Raw genomic sequence first — 22,602 nt, forward strand, 5'->3', positions numbered from 1 at the left:
TTTCCTTTCATATTCTGTGATGTTAAATTTTTCATCTGTAGATTCTCACAAAGATATTGCAAGCAAGGCAAAAACTTCGAAAGCTTTCTCCAAGGAGAAATTTGTTTCTATTGAGATACATGTTCAGTTTCCTGCAACTTTCACCACAACTACTTACATTCATACCTAACCAAGATAAAAAGCATTTTATGACTGTCTAACTTGGCAGCCTGTCAGATTGGTTTGGTTGGGGGTGTTCAGAGGGCTTCCGACAGTATCCCGTCAGGCCAGAAGGGCCCTTGCCTCTAAATCAGTGTCGAGAATCGGAGGATACCATGGCCATATTTATAGCCAGCTTCTGAATTTACGATTGTAACAATTCTTATCTGACATATTGCCTGACAGATGCTCTTATTTTTGCATCTTAATCAGCTTTCAGGGAAAATCAATATTATTTTCTTAGAAAAGCGTAACATTATTATCAACATGTGAACTTCATGTATATCTATCGATCGGCTCAAATACTGCCACAGGACAATTAGCCGGAGGTCGCACTGGAACCTGATATAGAACTCTTGTTGAAAGGGGCATCAAGTGCAAAGATATTTCAGCACTTTATTTATGCGGGTTTATTGACTGCCATGTGCGGAAGTGCTCAAGGATTTTAAGGACGTTCAAGGATTTCAAGGATGTTCCAAGGATGTGACCCATAGCAATATAGTTAATTTGCAGAAATCGTGATATAAATTACAGAATCTAGTGCTTGAACGATACAGAAAGGCATGAGATAATATCACAATAACGAGGTCATGATACAGAAGGACTGAGACAATAATGAGGTCACAATAGGTATCATGATACAGAAATGATCGAAATGTGATCATAATTTTTTTAAGGTGAGGTGAAATTGGGATGATTTATAGTGCTAGCCCACTAAGATACCATGCCGCAGTTTAACATGAATACCCCACTCAGACACAGTATACTCCGACCAGTCCTTGTTTTAGCCCCTTAATGCTGAGCGCAAGGCAGGGTATTAACAAGTACATCTTTTAATGTCTTTTGGTTTGACTCAGCCGGGGATCAAACCCTGGACCTTCCACTCTCCGAGAGGAATTTTTTTAAAGCTCTACCACTTGTTCAAGAAACATTTCCTGCAGTGTTCTTCACTCAAGCACAATAATCATTGACACGACATAATCCTCATAAAGGAGCAATACTGAATTTAAGCCCGTGAAGATCCAGGGTAGAATAGATCTTCAGCAATCCATGCTTGCTGTAAAAGGCGACTATGCTTGTGGTAAGAGGCGACTAACGGGATCGGGTGGTCAGGCTTCCTGAATAGTCGCCTCTTACGACAAGCATAGTTGCCTTTTACAGCAAGCAGGGGTTGCTGAAGACCTATTCTACGCCAGATCTTCACGGGTAGTATAAAATTAAGATCCTGTTCGGTGATGCTCCTCACAGTCATATAAGTGAAAGCAAGCCCTTCAAATCAAAGTGTCTATATCCTCCGTTGACTTCAATTTGTCATCCACTTTGTCAGTCCAAATTTTCACATTTCTTAAATCAAAAGTTCAGATCTTTCCAAACAAGATTGAGTATTTTATCAAAAGAACAGCAAGACATGTTTAAACATATGGCCACACCCTGCCTATCTCTCATGGCTTGTATATGTCCATATCTTTGAAGACAAAGGGAAATTAACCGTTTCCACATGCATCAGACTCAAGCTATTGACACAGGGTCTGAGTGCACCACAGGTGCTCAAGTGCACCAAATGGTGCATGGAGGTCACAACCATCAGAGGTCACAAGGTCATCAAACTGCATTGTGGGTCCATTGTTTCCACCCAGCAGTCCGGTGCAGGGAATGAATTGGCCTCCTGAAGCTGCAGAAGGTTTAATGTGGCTTTACTGTTTACAACAAAAACGCTGTGTCAATTTGTAATGTGTTACGGAGACAAAATTATTTTGACGAATCTGACAAACACTGCTGGTATTTTAACTGTAGTGACTGTCACATCATTGGTATTTATCCCATTTGTTTTAGTATCATCATAACATAGCAAAATATGACTTACCGTATTCAATGTAATAAGCGCCCAGGGTGCTCTCAAAATTAGGAATAGGGGGCTCTTATTAGAATATAATTTTGGTGGTTTAAGCTGACAACCTGAAATGTTTATGTACGACAGATATATTTTTCCAGAATTAAATTGCTCATAATTAAGGGTTCATATAACACACGAGTGTGTATCATATGGGAATAAGTAAGTCTTGTGTACATTGATCAGTTGGAAGGGGTGCTAATTGGGATTGTTCACTTGCCAATATATTAACAAATATCGCCGTGGGCGCTTATTGGAGCTGGGCGCTTATTACGTCGAATACGGTAACTGCTTGTATCCCCAACCATTAATGGGTGTATGTGTACAAAACAATTATTATATTCAACATTAGAGACTATATAATGTAGGGCTGGGACGACTCCAAATTTACTACCCCGGTACCCGATCCCACCCGGGTACCCACTGCAGGTCTCAAGAGTTGGGAACAAAATGTCTGATTGGGAACTGTTTTATCGCAGCCCTGGCCAAAACTATTTAGATACCTGTATCAAACGATCAGATCATGCGTACACTGAAGTTGACTGCAGCTTTATCTTTACTCAAACATATACAAGTCAAAGGAATGTGTGCATCGTCAGAAAGAAATGCGAATATTAGCAACTTGTAGTGTAACCACTGAGCTATAGTGAGTTTTTGTCATCAAACAATATATCACATGACTAACCTGTAGTCCTGTGGGTACGCAGGTCCCACCCGACCCAAGTACCCGAGTTCCCCGTCCCAGCCCTAATATAATGATAACTGAACATCATAATTGAGGGACAGCAAACGTGGTATGAATATACCGCTCATGACATGACAGATTAACGATAATCATTTGAAAAAAATTGGGTATTCAACCTCTTTTGACGAGCATATTTTTAGTGTGACCACAAAGATTGCAGAAAATTTAGACTTTAGATTGTAGAAATGTTACTGCTATTCTTCTGGGTTTCAAATCAGTTCAGTTCCTGGAGCACTGACAAACTGTTATACAAGATGCCCTGAAGATTATTTTCAATTTTTATTATCACAACAATCTTCCGGACTGTCCTGATGTTATATGTCTTTGGGTTTTACGACCCATATCATAAGAATATTGGAGTAGGTTAATTGCCCATTTGGTTCTGAATCCCAGAGCGTTTGTTTGTTGTTTAACGCCGCACTTAGCAATATTCCAGCTATATGACGGCGGTCTGTAAATAATCGAGTCTGGACCAGACAATCCAGTAATTGACATCATGAGCATCGATCCGCGCAATTGGGATCGATGACATGTATCAACCAAGTCAGTCAGTGAGCCTGACCACCAGATCTGGTTAGTCGCCTCTTACGACAAGCATAGTCGCCTTTTACGGCAAGCATGGGTTGCTGAAGACCTATTCTACCCCAGAATCTTCAGGGGTCGAATCCCAGAGTGAGTATGTTACGAATCCCGGAGTGAGTATGTTACAAATGTTACAGTTACACAAAATGAGTGAGTGTTGTCTGTGTTTCATTTATACAAGGCATGGCTGACTGATCTAGGAGGGAGGACAGCTCGCTGCGAGCCATGTCGTAGATGTTTACCATCTTGGTGCTTGCGGATAGAGCATCATAACTGATCTAGGGTTCCAACTCATAACCACTGGATCCTGGTATAACTAAGGGATGCAACTATGCATGGCAAATTCCAACACTTTAGACCAGTGCAGGAACATTAAAGGTTGTGATGTTAAATTAACTTATTCACAGACACTTAGTTACAGACATTCATACAGACACATGGAAACACACATGTACTCCTAGCCTGTGCCTACTGTGTGTGACATCACCAACACCAGGTGGGTAATCCTGATCACTGTAAAAGCCTTTTACTACCAGTGTAAGAGGAGAGGGATAGGAAGAGGAAGAGTCAGAAAGAGAGAAGGAAGGGGAGAGTGAGAGGGTAGGAAGAGAGAATTAGAGAGAGGGGAGACAGAGGGGAGGAAGAGAGAATGAGAGAAGAGAAGGGAGAGAGGATCAGAGAGAGGGGTAGAGGGGAAGAATGAGAGAGAGAGAGAGAGAGAGAGAGAGAGAGAGAGAGAGAGAGTGGTTTTACGCTGCTGGGAATCGAACCCGGGTCTTCGGCGTGACGAGCTAATGCTTTAACCACTAGGCTACCCGACCGCCCCGAGAGAGAGAGAGAGAGAGAGAGAGAGAGAGAGAGAGAGAGAGAGAGAGAGAGCATAAGGTGTAATTGAGGAGGGGGAGACTGGACGAGAGAAGGCAAACATATGGTGTAAGAGAAGAGAAAGAGAGAGAGAGAGATAAGGTGAAGCGAGAAAGAGGTGGGAGGGAGGGAGAGAGAGAAGAGTATTTCAGTTATATTAAGATGTGTCAGTAGTGTAATGTCAAGGAATAGCCCAAAGTGATTTAGGTCTCAGACCTTTACCACGTTAGTAAAACAATCATGGAGAATATATTCGTTCCATATGGAAATGGACCTCAGTGTCATAGGATTCGGGCTCAGGGATAAAGCAGAGAGAAAGAGAAAACACGAGAGGCAGAGAGCGCGAGACAGACAAGTCACAGCACACTGACTTCTCCAAACAACAGATCTACAATATGTGCTCCAATGACCAAAGCCTAGTACTGTCATGACAGTGTGAGACAATTTGAACATTAACATTGTGTTACAATGTGTGATAGAACTATAACTAACACCATACACCACTTATGGCCAATCTTTGACCCAAAACAACATTTTGCTCTCCTAAAATGTCATCAACCCGGGTTTTAAACATTAAAACAAACATGAACTCTCTTACCTACATATATAAGTATATCCCAGCCATCTAGACCGTATAAAGACCACTAACATTGTGGATCGTAAGTAGATCCGGAGCTACTTATTGTGGGCCTGCCCATATGACATAGTTAAGTTTCCTGTCCAAATAATTCCTCTTTCATTCAAACAGCTAGTGTCCCGTCTTATTGTGTGATGTCAATGGGAAGATCTCGGCAGTCACTCACGCACACACAGCGACACACGCTACATGTGTGTGTCTGGGTGCATAGCCCAAGGCCTGGTGATTTATCATGTCTGCTGATGGACACGGGTGTTGTGATCAAAGAGGCTTACAAACAAAAGCATTCTTGAGTCAATGGCATAGGTCATATGAAATAAGGGTACATCAACATGTACTGGGCCCCATTCCTCAAAGCGATCTGAGCGCTAAGATGATCGTAAGCCTATGTTAAAGTATGGGACTTACGATCACCTTAGCGCTAAGATCGCTTTGAGGAACGGGGCCCTGGAGAGGGAGCAGTTTCTAAACTCTAAAAGAACACTGCAAGCAACGATTCATGCAACAGTACAAGTCTGCATTGACATTTCATATCATGTCGATGGCTGGTATAAGTTACACTGATAATTAATGTTTAAATAATTGACTTTTTAGTTGTCAAGAAAGCAATCACAAAACATGATATATATTAAAAGAAGTTTTCCAGTAAAAGTGGATGTCAAGGTCACAAACAATTATTTGTTTGATTGTTTGTTGTTTAACGCCACACTCAGCAATATTCCAGCTATATGATGGTGGTGTGTAAATAAATCAAGTCTGGAGCAGATAATCCAGTTATTGACATCAAGAGCATCGATCATCGCAATTGGGATAGATGACATGCATCAACCAAGTCAGTGAATCTGACCACCAAATCGCGTTAGTCGCCTCTAACGACAAGCATAGTCATCTTTTACAGCAATGTTCAACAACTTCCTAGCGTTCTACAACTCCTCATGTTCTACAACTTCTTAATGTTCTACAACTTCCTAATGTTCTACAACTTCCTAGCGTTCTTCAATTTCCTAATGTTCTACAACTTCCTAGCGTTCTACAATTTCCTAGCGTTCTACAACTTCCTAGCATTCTACAACTTCCTAGCGTTCTACATCTTCCTAGCGTTCTACAACTTCTTAATGTTCAACAACTTTCTAATGTTCTACAACCTCCTAGCGTTCCACAACTTCCTAGCATTCTACAACTTCCTAGCGTTCTTCAACTTCCTAATGTTCCACAACTTCCTAGCGTTCCACAACTTCCTAGCGTTCTACAACTTCTTAATGTTCCACAACTTCCTAGCGTTCTACAACTTCTTAATGTTCCACAACTTCCTAGCGTTCCACAACTTGCTAATGTTCCACAACTTCCTAGCGTTCTACCACTTCTTAATGTTCTACCACTTCCTAGCTTCTACAACTTCCTGATGCCAATAAAAAACATGTGATTATAACAGAATCAGCTTTCCACAAGGCCAGATCAACTCCTGTTGGTTTTCATATCTGGGTAGGTGGGGTTTTCAGCCATAATTACAGGTGTGTGGCACAGGAAGTAATGCTATCTGTGAATATTGGCACCCTATCTCCGAATGCCAAACCAATCAAGCTCAGAAACACAAGTAATAGTCTTACCAAAGCTGACACCATCAATATATATATTTGATAAGATCTGGGCAGTACTTCAAATAGTAACTCAATGCTCTGGAGAACAAGCCACACGCCCTTCAGATAAGATGAGAAGCCATTCCTCGCCAGGAAATCCATCTGCCCTGTATCGTCTATTTTAAGCCCTGCCTTCAACTCTCGGAAGGAAATTACTGGCCAATTAAAGACCGGACATGCATGCACAAAGAGTAATGTTGCATGCTGCCCGGAGACCGGCAGCAGGTATATCAGAGGGCATCCTAGCATCGCTGCCCTGTTCCTATAGCATGTGCCATACCTGAATGCGGTGCCACGTTTACCATATTACAGGTGAATGTCTGCTTCAGCCAGACATGTAGAAGGGCAGAGTCTATAGACAGATAACACACTGAGCTTCAGGAAGACCACAACATGAGACTTTTCTCACAGTAATTGTTTCTTTTTTTATTAAATGGAATGTGGACGATGCATGTTACACTTCTGACAGATTATGACATCCTTCCCCATATAGGCATCATTTTCATTTGCAAAAGACATGAAATATAAGAATACCTGGTCCTCACAACAAAATATATTTCTGTAGTTAATGAACCGAAATCAAAAAAGAAAGACCTCTATCAAATACTTATTCACATAACTAGTCATATTACTCTCTACATCCCACAAAATGAATATTTATACAAACATATTCCAAATAATAAATCTAAAAGAAGTGAAGAAATTTCAATGCAAAACAATAAACATAATTATCCTAATAAATTCCAATACAAGAAATTATTGTCTGATAAATAATTACACACACAAATATCTACAATACAGATTAAAGACATAATGCCATAATTCATGACAATTTTCATATGTATTGTAAAAATGGTAATCTCTACACAAATTCATCTGTGATCATTCAATATCAGGTCATTACAAAGCAACAGAAATCTGAAGCAATTCTCTATCATGTAGGTGTATTCAGACATTCCTGCAACTCCAATTACTAAAAGTCTGCTACCTGTATTTGTGTCCTAGTTTCCCGGTGCTCCCAGAACGACTGACCGAAGTCGTCCTCCATGCTAACGGTGTTGACGACGTCATACGTGAATGTGACGGTCACCTCCCCTTTCTTAGTAAGGCCACTCGTGTCAATTAGCTCATTTGTTCGAGAACCCATTCCCACAGCTTCCAATGGAGGCACTTCATTCATTAATTGCTACCGGTTGTTATACACGTTATACGCTGGTGCAGCACAGACGCCACTGTGTAGAATAGTAGTACACTTCCCCTGTTATTAATGGGATCACATAGGAATATCACAATCTCTGCCAAGATAAACACAATCTGCTGCCCTTACTGTCAAAACTCACTCACGGTATACAGTATTACCGTATTTCAGTAGCGCCATTGATTCTGGAACTTCCTGTAGAAACCCTACTCTGTTGAAATATCTCCTGAGAAATATACTTAATGTACTCAGTATGTTCCAGGAATCTTTGTTAATGATCAAACAATTATCTTAACGGTTCAGAGCTAACTTGTTTGCATGTGTGCAATACGGGTTCCTTAACCCTTCTAAACATAGATACTGTTAGTGTGTGTTTAACCATAAATACTGATAAAGTGCGTTTAAATATTTATATAAACAAGGGTTAACCTATTCATACATAATGTGATTGTATTTTATTGTCTTTTGATATTGGTGCAGGAGAACCTTAAAACATGTGATTCTGCGTGGGCACGCATAGACTTTCATATCGTCTATGAAATGAATATATTTTAAAGAGAAATTAGTTGTTAAATTATAGTTTTAAAATATATCAAAAAGGAGCCCAGAGACTTTCATTTTCAGATACTGCAGTAATCTAGACTTGCCAAACATGACCGACTTGCATGGGCTGTATTAGATATATTTGTTTCAGGGTCTGTATGGCAGACAAGGGCTTGAACTATTACAGAACAGTTTGGCCTGATCATACATCATGACAAATATCTGCATTATATTTACCAAGAGATGGAATATATTTGTTCCTCAATGCTTCAAGGCACAGAATTATTTTCTCCATACCAAAACAATTCCAACATTTTCTGTATAAAAATATATACTTTTTTAAAAGAATTAACCCTATCTCCCCTACCCACACCTTCAATGTCAGTGGGTTACATAGAGACCCCGGCTTATATTTCTGGTCAATCTTAGTCCGGAAACACCAGATCAGAAACGACCATGTGTGTGTGATCTTAATGTGACATAATGACCCAGCTATTTCCCTACTGGAATGCAGGAAACCTTTAACATGACACAGAGCTTAGAGTAATTCTATGACTTGAAGTCTAATATAGAGGCTACATACAGATGCAGATACCAAGGATGGCCAGCGACTGGGAGCTGACTACCTATCTCCTGGTGATAGTATACAGGCACTGATCTTGTATACAACAAAGACGCAGGTAGACCAGTTGCTGGGCAACCAAGAGCATGCAAGTTTAAGTATCCGTTTTCCATTTCATATGAACTTTATGTGGGTATTTGAGCCCCAGGCCATATGTATACACTGGTATTGTCTCCGTCTGAGCTAACTGTGGGAGTGACAATGATGTTGGGATGTGTGTGTTGGATGTTAAAAGCCGCATTCAGCAATATTCCAGCTTTTTGACAGCGGTCTGAAAATACTCAGGACGCGCCAATGCAGTAATTAATATTATGAGCCACGATGGCATACAATCACCCCAGCCTGACCACCTGATCTGTTGAGTTGCTTCTTACGACCAGCAGAGTGAGTGAGTGAGTGAGTGAGTGAGTGAGTGAGTGAGTGAGTGACATAAAGCTGCACTCAGCAATGTTCTAGCTACTTGACGGCGGTCTGAAAATAACCCAGTCTAGACCAGACAATCCAGTGAGTGACATCATGAGCATCAATCCATGCAATTGGGTTGCGATGGCATGCATCAACCAAGTCAGCAAGCCTGACCACAGCGTTAGAAATAGGCACTTTCCTGTAGTCCTTGCCAAACCGGCCAATAGTTATGGTATCATAAGGACTAGTATAAATTTGTCATTTTTAGGGGTGTTGCTATATGTTATCATTATAGGGACTAGTGGAATAAAAATGTTAGTTTCTACCCCAGGACCACCTGATACCATTAGTCGCCTCTTACAACAAGAATAGTCGCCTTTTTATGGCAAGGTCATGGGTTGCTGAAGACCTATTCCAACCTGGATCCTCAAGGGGCGAGTGAGTGAGTGAGTGAGTGAGTGAGTGAGTGAGTGAGTGAGTATGATTTTTTGCCGCTTTTAGCAATATTTCAGCAATATCACAGTGCGGAACACCACAAATGGGCTTCACACGTACCAATGTGAGGAATCGAACCGAGGTGTTTGGCACAACGAGCAAACACTTTAACTACTAGTTATGCTTTTACACCCTAATGCCAAAAACCAGGCAGGGTAACAATAAGTACCATCTTTTAACCTCTTTTGGTCTGATGCAGCTGGGGATCAAACAACCAACCTTCTATTCTCCAGGCAGACGCTCTATCCACTAGACCACGGAGACTGTCAAATTTTACAGAGCCATAATAATGTCGAACCCTGATTACGCTTTTCATCATTGAATCAATAAACCAAACTTCTCCTCCCAGGAGAGCAAGCACCTGGGTGTGATGAACATTCCTAACACCTACACGCCATTCACCAGCATCTTCCCAGGACATAAACATCTTCATCATGAGGCTGACAACACCTCTGACCTTTGTGGAATACTTATTGTCACATTAATCCCCCAAACTGGCCTATTTCAAGACCTCTCCTCAAATCTCTCCATCTGTGACCTTTCCATGTTCTGTCTATCTCCATGTTTCAGGTCTCAAATATCAAGACTGACATTTCTAGACAGACACCTGTGATTTCCAAGGGTAAACTGAGTGAGTGAGTGAGTGAGTGAAGTTTAACGTCACATCAGCAATATTTTAGCCATATCGTGACGAGACAAAATTTGACATAAACAATATATATTTAAACTATAAAATTCTGTCGATAAAATTTGTCTGTTTGGCAACAAGGAGTAATGTGATCAGACGTGATTTCACCTTGGACAGGCACTGAGTGAGTGAGTGAGTGAGTGAGTGAGAGTGAGTGAGTGAAATGGTGTAGGTGTGGGTGTGGTTGGGTTGGCAAGGGAGTCAGGTTTCACACCGCTATGAACAGTATTTAAGTTCTATCACGGCAAGTGAAATGCAGTGAAATGCTGCTATACTAACAATAACGCGATCCAATATAGCGTGCAGTTACTTCCCTTTACATGCGCACTTCTTTACTGCGCATCTCGTGTGTTACTGTCATGGCGACAATAGGAGTTTGTGTGCTTGTTTTGCTGTTTGCAAATTTGGTCAATAAAAACATGAAATTTACAATAAAACATTGCAAGACATGATGAGTTACAAATTCAATGGTATCTGTGGTCTGTATGACAGACGATGTTTCATACAGAGAGATTAAGATTACGTGTGTATTTTTCTTGGAAAATAAGCCTGAAATAGCAATCAGCTGTTCACACATTGTCATGGACAAAATCACAACTGAAAAGAAATTTCAATACAGTGATAGGAAGACCGAAGACTTTGTATTTCTAACGACTAATGTTCGTTTCAAGGCGAGTTCATGCTGAGTTGATGTGATTTGCCGATCAGATCATGCACGATTTCACCGAAATAATGTAACCAAAATTGAATGAATTCTCGGATAAAAGTAATATAATGGCTTACAAACGTAAGTCCAGATACACAATGAAGACTTTTATAGCCAGATAATGTAATAACAGGACTAACTTACGTACAAATTCAAATCGGACGAAGAGACAAATTTATCTGTATTTATTGCCTTGCTTCATCCAGCGTTGTGTGCTCAAGATAACGTGTTCGTGTTGTGAGGTGAGGTGAGGTGAGGTGAGGTGAGGTGAGGTGAGGTGAGGTGAGGTGAGGTGAAATTGGGTTTAACGTCGCGTCCAAGACTATTGCACTTATATAGCGACATGCATGAACGTGTGTGTGTTTGTGTGGCTGCTTCTACTAGTCCGGACTGATGCCGATTTAAAGTGCTAGCTCACTGAGATACCATGCCGCAGTTTAACATGAATACCCCACTCAGACACAGTATACTGATTCCGAGCCGACCAGTCCTTGTTTTAGCCCCTTAATGCCGAGAGCCAGACAGGGTAACAACAAGTACCATCTTTTAACATCTTTTGGTATGACGCGGCCGGGGATCGAACCCCGGACCTTCCGCTCTCCGGGCGGACGCTCTACCACTAGACCACGGAAGCGGTCTGTTCATGTTGTGAAATCAAACCAGCTCATTGTATGTATGTATTATGCACACACTGGTAGTCCAACAGTAGTTAAATACTGTATTCCAGTATTTTACTCATCAACGAATACATTTATGTAGGGAGGCCCTTTCCCAGGTTGATTGTACACAAGGGTTTATTTGGTAACATACCAATTTGAATAACCTTAAAAAAAGTGCTGCCCATTCGCACTTTATTTTTAAAAGCCATTGCCTGAGAACCATTTTTTTGTAAGCCTAAATAGTTTATGTAATACATAAGAAAATTTAGTAAAATCTAAATAATTTTTACATTTATATACAAACAAAATTCTAACCACAAAATTAAGCCAAAATTTGAAGAACCAAAACAAAGTACAACCTGTCTGTTTGAGTGAGTGAGTGAGTGAGTGAGTGAGTGAGTGAGTGAGTGAGTGAGTGAGTGAAGTTTAACGTTACATGAGCAATATTTCAGCCATATCGTGACGGGATAAAATTTGACATTAACAATATATATTTAAACTGTATCAAATTCTGTCGACAAAATATGTCTGTTTGGCGACAAGGGGTTATGTGATCAGATGTGATGTCACCTCGGACAGGCACCATCGCTAAGCGCTGTTTTCTTTGTTGTAAGCTGTAGATGCATTGAGGAGTAATGCAGGATAAGTAAAAAGTATTGTCATTTACACATAGCAGTAATACATGTCTCTATATATCTACACCCCATCTCCATGTATTAATTTTTTTTAGAAATGTTTGACCTGATCTGACCTAGGATATTTCTATCACCAGTCAGTGACAGATCCGTGAAGATCCTAGTTAGAATAGGTCTTCAGAAACCTATTCTTGCATAAGATTCTTGTCTGTAAAGGCGACTCATGGGATCGGGTGGTCAGGCTCACTGACAAGGTTGATGCATATCGTCGAATCCCAATACCATAGATCGATGCTCATGATATCAATCACTGGATTGTCTGGACCAGACTCGATTATATACAGAACGCCGTCATATAGCTTGAATATTGCTGATCGGGCATTAAACAACAAACAAACATACTACATTGACCAACCCAAAAAAAGTGACACCCGTCCACACAATATCTTTAAAAGCTATTGCCTCAGAGAACCAATTTCTTTTAATGTTGGTCGGGTGGTTTGTTGTTGAACGCCGCACTCAGCAATATTCCAGCTATATGATGGCGGTCTGTAAATAATCGAGTCTGGACCAGACAATCCAGAGATTGACATCATGAACATCGATCCGCGCAATTGGTATCGATGACATGCATCAACCAAGTCAGCGAGCCTGACCACCCGATCCCGTTAGTCGCCTTTTACGACAAGCATAGTCACCATTTACGGCAAGCATGGGTTGCTGAGGACCTATTCTACCCCGGAATCTTCACAGGTCCAATTTTTATTTTTTTTAAGCCTAAATAGGAGTATATATATATAATACAAAGAAAAAATAAGGTCATTGACATATAGCAGTAATACATTTCTCTACATTATCTCCCCTCCTATCTTCATATTTTTTTTTCAGAAATATTTGAACTGATATGACCTGGGATAGTTCCATCACCAGTCAGTATCAGTAAAAAGTCTCAAGAATATATTCCACAGAGCTCACACAACCATCTTCTTCAGGGGGTTTACCCTCTTCAATGAGTGCTTAGCACCTGGGTTTTTTAGCATCAGTACAGCCACTCGGAGTAAACAACCCACCCTCCCCTCTCATTCTCGCCATAACTCCAGTCAAGGGATTTCATCTCACAGTCCCAGATCAGAGGCCACACAATTCCTGCTGCCTTCCTGCCATAGTTCCTGGAGGATCGGTTCCGTCTGAGAAACGTTTCAACAGGTAATTACTTAGGAGGCTCCCCACCTGATACAGGTGGTGAAAATTGATGCTTTACATGCAGGGGCAACTGGTTCTATCTGTTTACAGGAAATCAGGGGATTTATGAAAAATATAATATTGAAATAAAAAGTTAAATTGACTTTTCATGTAATACACTGTGCTTTACATGCAGGGGCAACTGGTTCTATCTGTTTACAGGAAATCAGGGGATTTATGAAAAATATAATATTGAAATAAAAAGTTAAATTGACTTTTCATGTAATACACTGTGCTTTACATACAGGGGCAACTGGTTCCATCTGTTTACAGGAAATCAGGGGATTTATGAAAAAGTAATATTGAAATAAAAAATAATTAAATTGACTTTTCATATAATATATTGATGCTTTACACGCAGGGGCAACTGGTTCTATCTGTTTACAGTTTATGAAAAAATAAATATATTAAAATAAAAAAGAATTAAATTGACTTTTCATATAATATATTAATGCTTTACATGCAGGGGCAACTGGTTCTATCTGTTAACAGGAAATCAGGGGATTTATGAAAAAAGAAATATTGAAATAAAAAATAATTAAATTGACTATTCATATAATATACTGATGCTTTACATACAGGGGCAATGGGCTTCTATCTGTTTACAGGAAATCAAGGGATCTATGAAAAACAAAATACTGAAATAAAAAATAATCAAATTGACTTATATAATTTATTGATGCTTTACAGGTAGAATTTTGGAGTTGAACTTGCCTTAATACCTAAATACTGGAAATTACAAGTTTCAGAATTCATTGAAACATACTAGTGTGAGTGAGTATGGTTTAAAGGCGTTTTTAGCAATATTCCAGCAATATCACAGCGGGGGACACCAGAAATGGGCTTTACACATTGTACCCATGTCGGGAATCGAACCCGGGTCTTCGGCGTGACGAGCAAACGCTTTAACCACTAGGCTACCCGACCGCCCGAAACATACTGGTACTTACTGAAATAATAAAATAGTTAACATTTTATCTTACATTGAGTTTTAATAGAAATGGGGTTCTGAGCTTGACAATCCCGCATCATTTCTACTGCTGGTCATCATCAGAGAAACAGCTGAAGTGGACCGAGTTGCGAGGCTCAGTCAATTTTGTTATCTTGGAATGCAGATCATAATATCGACCACTGGTTCATCGCAGACTCGATTATACAGCTGGAACATTTCTAACTGAGCTTACAAAAACAACAAGGAAATCTGTTCTTTGGCGGAGTTTAAGTTTCATACTTTGAAACCTTAGTTGCAGCAAGCAACAATAAAGTCATTATTAGAATTTAACCGTATATTTTCAAAATATGAGGTTGGAGGCATCTGTGTCCAATAACTGTTGATGGATGTGACTCACAAGAGGCATAAATGATTAGGATTGATTAATTTAGTTTGTTTGTTGTTTCACGCCATACTCAGGTGAGGTGTGGTGAAATGGGGTTTAACGTCGCGTCAAAGACTATTGCACTTATATAGCGACGTGCATGTATGTGTGTGTGTGTGTGTGTGTGTGTGTGGCTGCTTGTACTAGTCGGACTAATGCCGATTTATAGTGCTAGCTCACTGAGTATTACCATGCCGCAGTTTAACATGAAAAACCCAGTCAGACACAGTATACTGACTCCGAGCCGACCAGTCCTTGTTTAAGCCCCTTTATGCCGAGGGCCAGACACGGCAACAACAAGTACCATCTTTTAATGTCTTTTGGTATGACGCGGCCAGGGATCGAACCCCAGACCTTCTGCTCTGACACTCTACCACTCTGACACTCTCCCGGCGGACACTCTACCACTAGACCACGGAGGCGGTACGCCACACTCAGCAATATTCCAGCTATATGACAGCAGTCTGTAAATAATTGAGTCTGGACCAGACAATCCAGTGATTGACATCATGAGCATCGATCTATGCAATTGGGATCAATGACATGCATCAACCAAGTCAGCGAGCCTGACCACCCGATCCCGTTAGTCGCCTCTTATGACAAGCATAGTCAGCTTTTATGGCAAGCATGGGTTGCTGAAGACGTATTCTACCCCGGATCTTAACGGGTCACACTTGATCATAGCAACTTATCAAACTTGAGGAGATTCATTTCAGAACACACACAATAAGATAATAATACACAAACCACTGTTTCTGGGCCACAATAGTCACAATAATTTGCGTTGAACCCGTCAAAACTTTAAATCATGCAGATTCCTCGTGTCAAAATAGCCTGCTTGTCTGCAGCCGTAAAAGCGGCTGTTCAGTCATACCCCACTTCCATTGGTAATCACATTGTACCAGCAGGCTCATTCCCAGTGAATCTACAGGTTAATGTTGAACCACATCATAGATCGGGGTTGTCACCTTGCTTCGTAACCTGTCTGCTGAGGCGCGGAAAATGTCAACATTGGCAGCCACATTAACAGTTTTGAAGTGTGAGTAACTGTGATGTAGGTCAAGTTCCGCTACATCCAAGATCGGGGTGGAGAGGTGTTTATTTTGATTTTTTTAATTATTTACTGGGGTAATTGCTGACTAACTAATAAGAATTACACATGCAAAATAAATAGTAGAATGTTGATTCACAAAGTTTGTTGTAGATGTTTTTTCGCTTAGCATTTTAAAATCTATTTCTACAACCTGTCACCCCTACAATGGAAATGGCATGATCAATTTCCAAGAAATGACCTCTCTCGATGAATTCTAAGAACTGACTTGGGGTCAGTCCTAACAGTACACAGCAGGTTGGTACAAAATACAAACATCTGTCTCTGAACTAAGGGGGCGGTCGGGTAGCCTAGTGGTTAAAGCGTTCGCTCGTCACACCGAAGACCCGGGTTCGATTCCCGACATGGGTACAATGTGTGAAGCCCATTTCCGGTGTCCCCCGCTGTGATATTGCTGGAAAATTGCTAAAAGCGGCGTAAAACCATAGTCACTCACTCACTCACTCTGGACTAAGTTTTTTTAAGTAGATACCTCTTATTTATACATTTGAAACCTCGCATTAAAGCGCTCGGTTCCAAATTAAAACACGAGGTATCTACTCAACAGTGAGACCACATTAAATTTCAAAACACAGTAGGTTTATCTCCTAAATGGCCAAGGGTATAGAGAAATATACATACATTGCTATTAACTTATTATGTGTTTTAACACAGAATGAATGGTTTTGTTACGAAACAGAGACAGTCAGTGCCTAGATAATAACTTCATTGTAACCTTGTATTTCACAAAATATTCAGAAAAATTGCTTCAAATAACACTGTGATTCACAATTTCAGGTGAGCAAAAATAGAATCATTTACGCAACCATTATGGATATCGTGAAAGATCAATTATTTTAGGTCACAGTTTGCGTGAGGAATACGAAACACAATGACGTTAAAAGAATTTGAAATGCGTCTTCATGAATTAGTCACTTTTTAATTCTTTCAAACAAATCGTGATATGTCAGATGCTTTGAAAAGTTTCAGGCAATATATAATGTGTAATGGCTCTTAACTTTGCAAAAGTAACAACATTGTTGTCAATAATCAGTGCGAGACAGTGAGATGGGTTTATATTCTTTTATTAGTTTTAAGGCAGATTCAAATCTTAGCCATTTTCACGGAGAGTACTGAGCTACATTAAAGCTTTTTTCACGACCAGACTGTCATAATGAAGGCCTTTCAAAACCAGACTTCCATTAACTGATTCAAGATATTCAAAAGGCGACTATGTTTGTCGTAAGAGGCGACTAACCGGATCTGGTGGGCAGGCTCACTGACTTGGTTGATGCATGTCATCGCATCCCAATATTTCATTTATGTCATAACGAGAAGCAGAGCAAACTAATGTTTGTGTCCAAGTTCCCTTACACAAGCAAAATGTTCTTTTGCCACTCATCTCATCATCAGCAAAATATCAAAATATCAAAATGATTATGTTTATTATGTCTAAAGTAACGAAATACTATGTTTATCTGAAAATATCAAATTGATACTTCAAAGGAGTACCACTTTCAATCTGCCTCAATGGCACAGTGGTTTTCAGCCTATGATCTGTCAGAAAAAGTGATAAATATAATTTTTTTTACATCAAATAACATATTCACCTGATCACTCGATCAGATAAACATGTTATCTGACACATTTATCCTAACAACCTTCAATTAATATTCTATTCCACTTTTGATAAGGAAATAAATATATTTCTTTGATACACAAAAATGATTCTCAAATGTCAAGTGTATATGCTCAAATACAATGACATTAAGAATCTCACTCAGGTTTCTTTTCATATTAAATATATCTACATGAGTGAATTAACGTTTAAGACTCCAAGGCCTGCTGATGAGTTTTACGCTTTTATTGACAAGTGTTGATAAATTTGACATCAAAATATGTGAGGGTGAGATTCTATTTATCATCCAACATCATGATCGATTGATTTTCTCAGCAGTTTCAGTCTGTGAACAGTTATAAGCAGAATCTTGGTGTAAAAAGTACAGCTAACCAGTGATGTCATCTGATTGTGATGTCATGGTAACCGATGACATAACTTTGGTCTGCAAATGCTTCATATGTCAGAATATTTTATGCCCCTAAAAGAAATGGCCAACAATTTAATATATTTTTAAAAAAAATCTGATACGAGTTAAACAGTTTTCATGGGATGAGACAAACTATATCCAGCATGTCTGGTCAGTTATTATTTTGTGTAAACCTCCAGAAAAATATTTCTTCCAACATGTTAAAAATATTTTAAGGCCCCACCAAGAAATTCAAATCGTCCATTCCAAAAAGTTGCAGAAATAATATCTTCTTTCCTGCATTTAAATCCTTTACAAGATCATGTTGGGCATTGTTTAACTGAATCACTGACAGATCACGGGGAAAATGTGGGCACAGCTCATTGCTATTTCCAGCTTGTTTTACAAGACAATAACACACGATAATATTAAACTCCATGAAATAAATGCCTTGTGTAACAGACAATCACCATTTCTCGTATTGTTTATCACATAATTTACATTCACATCGACCAGGTTTGTTATCTTGTTTGTGCAACGGAAATGATGAATTGTAGACAAGATAGCAATTTTATCGGAAACTTTTACCTGACAATGAGGAAAGTGTACATTATCCATAAGAGAACACAATAATTGTTTGGCTATGATTGTTTGTTGAAAAGTAGAATAACCATTCACCTGAGAACAATACAAACAAGACAAGAAGCACAGAAACAACCTACCTGACAACAAATGAAGATTCTCCATTTCCCACAAACATGCACATCATTTCAAATAATCCTGTCTGTCTGAAACTTGTTTGTTTTCTTGGTCTTTGCAGAAATCTGGTCAACGACTCACTAATTGCCTCCTCTCTCAGCATCAGTCAAGGTGTGACCTGTACGCTCTGCGCAGGTATTTGTCATGTTTGGAGAAGGTGATCTCGTTAAGGACAGGTAGATTTCACCTGTCTCAGGTGACGTTGGGACAGGTATTTCAAATTAGGTAATTACACTTATGCATGTAGCGCAATGTGGAAGCAGGGTTTACAACGCACACCCACTTGTCGTAGCTGAGTACGTGGTAAGGTTTCCGTTGGACTTAAACATTCAGAACACTTTTCTTGCTTGCTTTTACTGAGTCAGCTGAGAGTAACTTTACATTGAGATTGAAATTAAATTATTTGGAAAAGACATTTGAAGGACTGGTCTGACAAATTAATAACATTCGCAATAAATATAAATTGTCTTATTAAATAAACTATAAATATTGAAGTGGTTGGGGGAAGGGAGGAGGTGAAATGGGGTTCGCGTCCAAGATTATTAAACTTTTTAACGACGTGCATGCGTGTGTGCGTGTGTGGCTCCTTGTACCAATTTTATAGTGCTGAGATACCATTCCAAAGTTTAACATGAATAACCCACTCAGACACAGTATACTGACTCAGAGCTGACCGGTCCTTGTTTTAGCCCCTTAATGCCGAGCGCCAGACAGGGCAACAACAAGTACCATCTTTTGGTATATGAAGCTGCCGCGGACGCTCTACCACAAGACCACAGAGGTCGTTAGGAAGGTAGGAAGAGATATTGAGGATAAACATATTTAAATTTATTTCCTTTTGAGGGAGATACAGAAGACTAATCTCTACATTAATGAATATTAAAATTGTTTAAAGTGAGTTGGTATCGTCTTTATACCACTTTGGGCAATATTAAAGCTATGTATATCCAAACGGGACACAAAGAATGGACTTCACTTATTGAACCATGTGAGGAATCAAACCTGGACCTCCAGTGCGATGAGCTAACACATTAACCACTTGGCTACCTTAAGATGGAAAAAAGAGATTCAGAGGGGCATAGAGAGACACGCTCCAAGATTTTGGATGTGGCCTCATTTAAACTTATTAGATCAAAACGGTCAATTTGACACTTTTGGTATAATTTCTTTGTAGCCACCAAATATTATGTTGACATTGTTTTAATGTAAGTCAACAAATAGCAACTGTTTATATTTCCACAACTCTTGTCAAAATCCTACTGTTCACAACTATACAACAAACCTAGTCCCCACAAGCCTATATGTCCATCATCAGGTCGGTACATATTTCAGTTGATGGGTATCTGCCACCAGCCAAAGTACACATGCTAAAAATATACGCACACCAAACAAAATATTTTGTTTGTTTGTTTGTCTGTTGTCTACACTGTTGTGCACACTCGGCAATATTCCAGCTGTGCTTGTCAAGACATGGTGACACACATGTTCAGTAGCCAAAGTAGGGTGTTCCAGGAATTAAACAAATTTTTATATTTTTTAATGCTGCATTCCAGCACTATGACGGCGGTCTGTAAATTATCGAGTCTGGACCAGACAATCCAGTGGTTGATATTATGAGCAACCATCCATGCTGTCGGGGTATGACGACATGTTATCAGCCAACTCTTACCATTGTTTGTTGTTTAACGCAGCACTCAGCAATATTCCAGCTATATGATGGCGGTCTGTAAATAATCAAGTCTGGACCTGACAATCCAGTGATCGATATGAGCATCGATCCACGCAATTGGGATTGATGACATGCATCAACCAAGTCAGCGAACCTGACAACCCGATCCCATTAGTCGCCTCTTACAACAAGCATAATCGCCTTTTACGGCACGCATGGGTTGCTGAAGACCTATTCTACCCGGGATCTTCACAGGTCCCCAACTCTTACAACCCGAACTCTTACCACCCCATCTATTAACACGCCTCTTATGACCAGCCCAGGTTGGGGACCAATTCTAACCCAGAATCCCCACAGGTGCTTCAAAAGAACAGAATCAGGAAAAGCAAATATTGACAGCTAGGCACACTTGCCGTAAGTTATCTTAGCAGGTAGCAGGGGGCGAGATAAGTTATCAAGTCAATGAGTATTTACTCATATGTTATCATGGGTATTCAATATATACTCACTGCCAAAAGAAACGCAAATACCATACATGTTGGTTAATATATGAAGAATTACTCATATTCAAGAGATACGAACATACTGGAACCGAGGCTCATGACCGCATCACATGACTGGAGATGCACCATTTGTCTCGTGCAGGATCAGGGTGTGAAGTTTGGAAATCACGTTCAGCATATCGTGATAAGAATAAAGACACTGTGGTAACACTTGACTGACTGTTAGTTTTGTCATCAATTGTTACACATTGGAAACACCTTCTTAATGTACATACTTCTCCACATGTTACTATGGTTCGCGTTTCTTTTGGCAGCAGTATATTTTCTTCCTTGGGTCTGCAGACCACTCGATCCCATTCGTCGTCTTTTACGACAAGCATAGTCGCCTTTTACGGCAAGCATGGGTTGCTAAAGACCTATTCTACGCCAGATCTCCACGGTACGAACAAATAGAGGGATTATTAAGAATATAATTAGAAGGAAAGTCGAGTGTTTTCATGTAAACAATTATCAGGAAAATGTACCACTTCTATTGATATATCAGCTACTAATTGTTTGAAAGACTCAAATCTATGTCCTCAAGGCTCCAGTGTTGATGACTGCCACGGTTAATGAGCCGCTTTCTCAGTATGTGAAGTGGCCCTCATGTACTGAGGAAGGTCAAAGGTGATATTGCTGTGATGGTGAAGTATACCCACATTTCAGACAGGCCGTATATATAACTGTCAGAAATGTAAATTTAAACAAGAGTCAGCTGGCAAGGTACAACTATATACAATAGCTGTGCTGACACGAGCACACACATTCAGCCTTAGACAGATGGAACACGGGACATGAAATGAGAGCTTTAACAATAGCTTATCATCATCGTGTCGTTCTTATAAACAGTCAAAACAATCAATAAGTATGGGTCTTGTTTTATGAAACAATCTTGTTTTATAGTAAAATAAGTTTGTTTCATAGAAATACAATTTTGGTTTACAATAAAACAGTTTCGTTTTAAAGTAAAACAATTTCACTTTGTAGTAAAATAATTTGTTTTAACATAAGTTAATTTCAAGAATGTCCAGATTATAAGCACAGAGTTGTCTCTCCTAACCAAACCAATGTTACCATAGTTGCCGAGTTTAATTTTGTTTTCTGTTCACTGAGAAAAAAACAAACAGGTAGATGAGCTGGTCCTTTTGAAAGCTTCTGAAGAGAAAAACTCCACAATCTTCAGTATAACAAAGTGTACACTGTGGTTTAAGAGACAATAAAAAAAAGTAATGATGAAAAAAATGTTTCACTGGTTTAATAACGAACATTTATTCATATATACTTTTGTTTCCACCTGAAAAATTCCACCTTCTTCATCCTTAACTGGATTAAATTTATACAAGTTGTACATAACATAACCAGCATAACATAACCCAGGAATTTTTCTTGGAT

At 39.6% G+C, this 22,602-nt stretch overlaps 1 protein-coding gene across 10 annotated transcripts in view; it reads right to left on the reverse strand.

The window, feature by feature from the left end:
• The window catches only part of LOC124143967 (liprin-beta-1-like), a 176,472-nt gene that overhangs the window by 120,716 nt on the left and 33,154 nt on the right, over positions 1 to 22,602 (reverse strand). The window contains exon 1 of one of the 10 annotated variants that reach the window (XM_048386155.1): positions 18,963 to 18,980. The exons of 6 other annotated variants lie outside the window; for them this stretch is intronic. Coding sequence is in view for 1 of the 4 variants with exons in the window: in XM_046513145.2 (XP_046369101.1) it covers positions 7,543 to 7,734 (192 nt within the window). In the remaining 3 variants the exon portion in view is untranslated. Of the gene's footprint in view, positions 1 to 4,878; positions 5,025 to 7,542; positions 7,750 to 18,962; positions 18,981 to 22,602 lie in introns of those variants that run through there. 3 more of the 10 variants (XM_046513145.2, XM_046513152.2, XM_046513151.2) reach the window with 3 other exon arrangements.

The sequence above is a fragment of the Haliotis rufescens genome, unplaced genomic scaffold (genome assembly GCF_023055435.1).
Source record: "Haliotis rufescens isolate VD_foot unplaced genomic scaffold, xgHalRufe1.0.p SCAF_6, whole genome shotgun sequence".
Classification (NCBI taxonomy): domain Eukaryota; kingdom Metazoa; phylum Mollusca; class Gastropoda; order Lepetellida; family Haliotidae; genus Haliotis; species Haliotis rufescens.